The sequence below is a fragment of the Platalea leucorodia genome (genome assembly GCF_965183815.1).
Source record: "Platalea leucorodia genome assembly, contig: HAP1_HAP1_SCAFFOLD_180, whole genome shotgun sequence".
In the NCBI taxonomy this organism is placed as follows: Eukaryota; Metazoa; Chordata; class Aves; order Pelecaniformes; family Threskiornithidae; genus Platalea; species Platalea leucorodia.
Window position 1 is genome coordinate 86,293 of NW_028121373.1, and position 5,875 is coordinate 92,167.

The 5,875-nt window shown below is 52.4% G+C and overlaps 1 protein-coding gene across 1 annotated transcript; it reads right to left on the reverse strand.

Moving 5' to 3' along the window:
* Positions 1 to 207: 207 nt before the first annotated feature.
* On the reverse strand, positions 208 to 957 carry LOC309603712 (olfactory receptor 14C36-like; the record flags this gene model as incomplete). Its single annotated transcript, XM_082338643.1, has 1 exon — positions 208 to 957. The coding sequence occupies one exon, from the start codon at positions 955 to 957 to the stop codon at positions 208 to 210; it is 750 nt and encodes a 249-aa protein (XP_082194769.1).
* Between the last annotated feature and the right edge of the window lie 4,918 nt (positions 958 to 5,875).

The following is a 5,875-nucleotide window of genomic DNA, read 5'->3' on the forward strand; positions in this document are numbered from 1 at the left end:
AAGAGATGGGAGCTGAGACAAATAATTTTCTACTGGTTTCTTCATGGAGTTTATCTAAATGGGGAGCTTGGATCCATATGTACATGAGGACTTTGGGTCAGGAAAAGGCAGGTAGGAGGCCAAGAATAATATTATCACAGGTATAAACAAAAAATCAACCCCCCAAATATCCCACAAAGGAAAAATAAAGACACGTATGAAGAAAAGTCAGTCCAGGCTATTCCTGTAATACTGTGGGAGCCCGAGTGGGACAATGGGCACCTTCTTAATATGAAGTAGTTTGTAATCGAATAGTTTCCACACTGCATCCTTCATTTCCTTGTTCCTCATGCTGTAGATGAGGGGGTTCACTGCTGGAGGCACCACTGAGTAGAGCACTGCCACCACCAGATCCAGGCGTGGGGAGGAGATGGAAGGGGGCTTCAGGTAGGCAAAGATGGCAGTGCTGATAAACAGGGAGACCACGGCCAGGTGAGGGATGCACGTGGAAAAGGCTTTGTGGCGTCCCTGCTCGGAGGGGATCCTCAGCACGGCCCTGAAGATCTGCACATAGGACAGCACGATGAAAACAAAACACCCAAAGGCTAACAAAGAACTTAAAATAAGGAGCCTGGCTTCCCTGAGGTAGGCGTCTGAGCAGGAGAGCTTGAGGATCTGCAGAGGTTCACAGAAGAACTGGCCCACAGCATTTCCATTGCAGAGCAGCAGTGAAAATGTATTGGCAGTGTGAAGGAGAGCATTGAGGAACCCACTACCCCAGGCAGCTGCTGCCATGTGGACACAAGCTCTACTGCCCAGGAGGGTCCCGTAGTGGAGGGGTTTGCAGATGGCAATGTAACGGTCATAGGCCATGATGGTGAGAAGGGCACACTCTGCTCCAAGGAAGAAGAAAAGCAGAAAGAGCTGGGCAGCACATCCCAAGGAGATGTCCCTGGTGTCCCAGAGGGAATTGGCCATGGCTTTGGGGACAGTGGTGGAGATGGAGCCCAGGTAAAGAACAGAGAGGTTGAAGAGGAAGAAGTACATGGGGGTGTGGAGTTGGTGGTTGCAGGCTACGGTGGTGATGATGAGTCCGTTGCCCAGGAGGGCAGCCAGGTAGATGGCCAGGAAGAGCCAGAAGTGCAAGAGCTGCAGCTCCCATGTGTCCACGAATGCCAGGAGGAGGAACTGGGTGACAGAGCTGCTGTTGGACTTTGGCTGTGCATGGGGGCACTACTCAAAAAATGAAAGGACAGGTTAAAATCAAGACAGACTCCTCTGCGCAAAACCACTCCATTTTTCATCGCAATACCCTCCAAGTGAAGTGCATTTCCTTTCTCTGGTCTGCGCTGGCTGAGTGTGGTGTACCGAGCAGGACCTCTGCTCACGTGCTGCTGAGGAGTCAGCTTTGCTCTGCTGCAGTGGCTACATGGGAGCTGGTTTGTGACAGCTCCATTGCTCTCAAGGAATGTCAGACGTAAACCACCCTTAACGGAAAAGTTCAATATCTGCACTCGTGACTCCGAAGAGTGTGGGCTGCAGAAAAGAGGCTTAGCAAGTCTTTACAATAATTTTGTTTGTGGTTTTTATTTTCCACCATCACAACCGGTGGGTATCTTATTTAGGGATAGAAATCCTCATTTTTATGACTGAAAATGTGAAGAGTCTTGAGACAGGACATACAAAAGGGCTCAGATATTTGTAGCTTAGTACAGAGTCAGGAGAGCTGCAGTGTTACAGAATCATGGAATCATAGAATCATTTAAGTTGCAAAAGATCTTTAAGATCATCGAGTCCAACCGTTAATGTAGCACTGCCAAGTCCACCACTAAACCCTGTTCCTAAGCACCATGTCCCTGTGTCGTTTAAATACCTCCAGGGATGGGGACTCAACCACTTCCCTGGGCAGCCTCTTCCACTGCTTGACAACCCTTTTGGTGAAGAAATCTTTCCTAATATCCAATCTAAACCATTTCCTCTTGTCCTATCGCTTGTTACTTGGGTGAAGAGACTGACTCCCACCTCACTACAGCCTCCTTTCAGGTAGTTGCAGAGAGCAATAAAGTCTCCCCTCAGCCTCCTCTTCTCCAAACTAAACAACCCCAGCTCCCTCAGCCGCTCCTTATAGGACCTGTTCTCCAGACCCTTCACCAGCTTCATTGCTCATCTTTGGCCAAGCTCCAGCACCTCAATGTCCTTCTTGTAGTGAGGGGCCCAACACTGAACACAGTACTCGAGGTGCGGCCTCACCAGTGCCGAGTACAGGGGAACCATCATTTCCCTAGTCCTGCTGGCCACACTATTCTTGATACAGGCTAGGATGCCATTGGCCCTCTTGGCCACCTGGGCACACTGCTGGATCATGTTCAGGCGGCTGTCAACCAACACCCCCAGGATTTTTTTCTGCCAGGCAGCTCTCCAGCCACTCTTACCCCAGCCTATAGCATTGTGTGCGGTTGTTGTGACCCAAGTGCAGGACCTGGCCCTGAGCCTTGTTGAACCTCCTACAGTTGGCCTCGGCCCATCGATCCAGCCTGTCCAGATCCCTCTGTAGACCCTTCCTGCCCTCCAGGAGATCAACACTTCCTCCTAACTTGGTGTCGTCGGCAAACTTACTGAGGGTGCACTCGATCCCCTCATCCAGATTATTGATAAAGATATTAAGCAGAAGTAGGCCCAATACTGAGCCCTGGAGAACACTGCTTGTGGCCAGCCACCAACTGGATTGAACTCTGTTCACCACCACTCTTTGGGCCTCATCATCCAGCCAGTTTTTTACACAGCAAAGTGTACGTGGGCCCAAGCCATGAGCCGCTAGTTTCTCCAGGAGAATGCTGTGGGAAAAGTTGTCAAAGGCTTTACTGAAGTCCAAGTAGACAACATCCACAGCCTTTCCCTTATCCACTAAGCAGGTCATCTTGTCATAGAAGGAGATCAGGTTAGTCAAGCAGGACCTGCCTTTCATAAACCCATGCTGACTGGGCCCGATCCCCTGGTTGTCCTGTACGTGCCGCGTGATGGCACTCAGGATGATCTGGTCCATTACCTTCCCTGGCCCCGCAGTCAGGCTGACAGGCCTGTAGTTCCCCAGGTCCTCCTTCCGGCCCTTCTTGTAGATGGGCGTCATATTTGTTAACCTCCAGTCGACTGGCACCTCCCCACTTAGCCAGGACTGCTCATAAATGATTGGAAGTGGCTTTGTGAGCACTTCTGCCAGCTCCCTCAGTACCCTCGGGTGGATCCCATCTGGCCCCATAGACTTTGTGTGTGTCTACATGGTGTAGCAGGTCACTGACCATTTCCCCTTCCATTATGGAGGCTTCATTCTGCTCCCCATCCTTGTCTTCCAGCTCTGGGGGCTGGGTACCCAAAGAACAACTAGTCTCACTATTAAAGACTGAGGCAAAGAAGGCATTAAGTACCTCAGCCTTTTCCTCATCCTTTGTCACTATCCAATAAAGGATGGAGAGTCTCCTTAGCCCTCCTTTTGTTGCTAATGTATTTATAGGAACATTTTTTTACTGCCTTTTACGGCAGTAGCCAGATTAAGTTCTAGTTGGGCTTTGGCCCTTCTAATTTTCTCCCTGTGTAACCTCACAACATCCTTGTAGTCCTCCTGAGTTGCCTGCCCCTTCTTCCACAGATCATAACTCTCCTTTTATTCCTGAGTCCCAGCCAAATCTCTCTGAGCTCTCTGCCCACCAGTCTTTTTTCCCATCAGTGCTGCCCTTTCACTTGTGCTGCCTTGAAGATGACTTCACTCACAAATTTCTCTTTAAAAACCCCAAACAACTGAACTCGTATGGCAGCAGGGAAGCACTGGTTCAATGGGCAGATCTGTAATCTCTGTCCCAGCCCAGAGATGGAGTTGCGATGAAGAGAGCAGGACAGGACCCCTCACAGAGAGAAGCAAAGGACCCTGAGAGGAGAGTGCCAACCCCCAAGGAAAGGCTCAGCACTCCCTAGGATCCTACAGGAGAGCTGTGCCTTTCTGGGGGCAGCTCGCAAGCCCAGCAGGACAGGCAAAGCAGACAGTCAGGTGTCCCGAAGATGACATGTTCTAAAGAGAGAGCCCGAGCACTGCCCAGCAGACAACGCCCAGAAGACATCTACAGTGAAAGACAACAAGAGAGCTGCCGGAGAGCACCTTCCCCCACTGCTTGTTTGCAGTGTCCCCCCACCCCTTGCCCCTGTCTCTGCTGCCTGGAGCTCTCCCTGCCAGGAGCTGTTTCTCTGGCCCCAAGCCTCCTCCCTGTCAGTGCTCACAGAGCCCATCCCACCTGCTGTGTGCTCAGCTCTGCCCTGCAGGCACCTCCCAGCAGCAGGGCACTGCCCAGGGGCATCTCTGTGTGTGCAGGCTCTGATGGGAACCTCAGACCAAACCTGATGAGGCTGGAAAAGTGATACTGATGCTGTCTGTAAGCCACGGTATGTTGACTTCTGATACTGCCTGGTTTATTCACTTTGAAGAGTAAAAGAGTTGCAATTTCAGTGCCTCCTCCAGAACGGAGAGATGAATTTCTGTGTCCCATTGCCCACCCAGATAACCCAGAGCAGAAGACTGAAAGAACAGGATCCTTCCCTTTTGGGTAGCCCGTGCTTTGCTCTGCTTCTTGGAAAATCTTCTCCTGGGAATGCCCTGTAGTGATCTGCTGCTGTGAGCAGCCCTGACCTATGCAGCACCCACCCTGGCAGGACCCTGCCCTGCCAGGGGTCACTCCTTCCACCCACAGCTTCTCCCTGCAGCTCACTGGGGAGCTCCCCGGGCAGGCTGAGTACTGACCCTGGCAGGCGGCAGAGTCCCTGCCCCAGCACACAGCCCCCTGGGGTGCAGGGACCCTGCTCGGAAGGACAGCCCTGGGCACCCCTGGCTGCACACCCATATGCACACCTCCACAACCATCCCCGGGAGAAGGCAGCCGTCATGTTCTGTCCCTCTGATGGTGCAGCAGGGAAGCTGTGCTCTGGAGCACATCCTGCTCCTCTACATTAGAGAAACTAAAAGTAATACTGACAGATCCTATAGGCTGTGGGATGTGCCAGCTTTTGATGGTCCCTCCAGGAACTGAAGCTGCCTTGCCCTACACCCAGAGACTTACCACAAAAGGGCTGTGAAGATTTCTCCCCCAGTGAGCTCTCCTCCCACTCCCAACTGCCTTTAAGCTCCCTCATCCTTGCAGATCTCCTCTTGGTGCCTGCAGGCAGTGCCCACAGCCCTGCTCCTGGGCACAACCGTCTCTCGTGCCCACTTGTCATGAGCTCCCTCCATCCCAGGAGCCCAGCCCAGCTCAGCAGCAGAGGCCCAGCCCAAGGCACCACTTTCTCTGCCCCTCTGGGCTCCCTCCAGGTGTCCCTGGGGCTCCAGGAGAACCTGCTGTGAAAGAGGCTGAAGGCATCACTCATGTTCCCTCCCTCAGCTGGGGAGTTAAATTGCCTTCCACCAGGGTCATTTATCCCATCTGAAGAAGAGTTAGGTCCAAGAACCACCTTATCATTGTCCCATCTTTAGGCAGGACACCCAGGCAAGGACAGGGAATGATCTCATTTACCATTGCTGAGGGAAGGGATTCAGCCCCCATTCCATGTCTGTAGTCCTCAGCTTCCCCCCATGCACAGCACAAACCCACAGGAGGTGGATTCCTCTTGCCTCAGTTCAGGGGCGCACACAAGAGGCACCTGCATGTGAGCTCCTTGGCTCAGCTCCCATGCTCATTAATGGAGATGGAGGCCAGGACTGAGGTGTTCAGATGCAATGACCTGGTGACACCTGAAGTTCCAGAGGTGCTCCAAGGCACATGGAGCCAGCTGCAAGCCCTCGTGGAGCAATGCTGAGAGACAGGGCAGCATCTGGGGACATCTTCTTGGAGGCTGGTGGGGAATCTTTGGCCAAATGAAA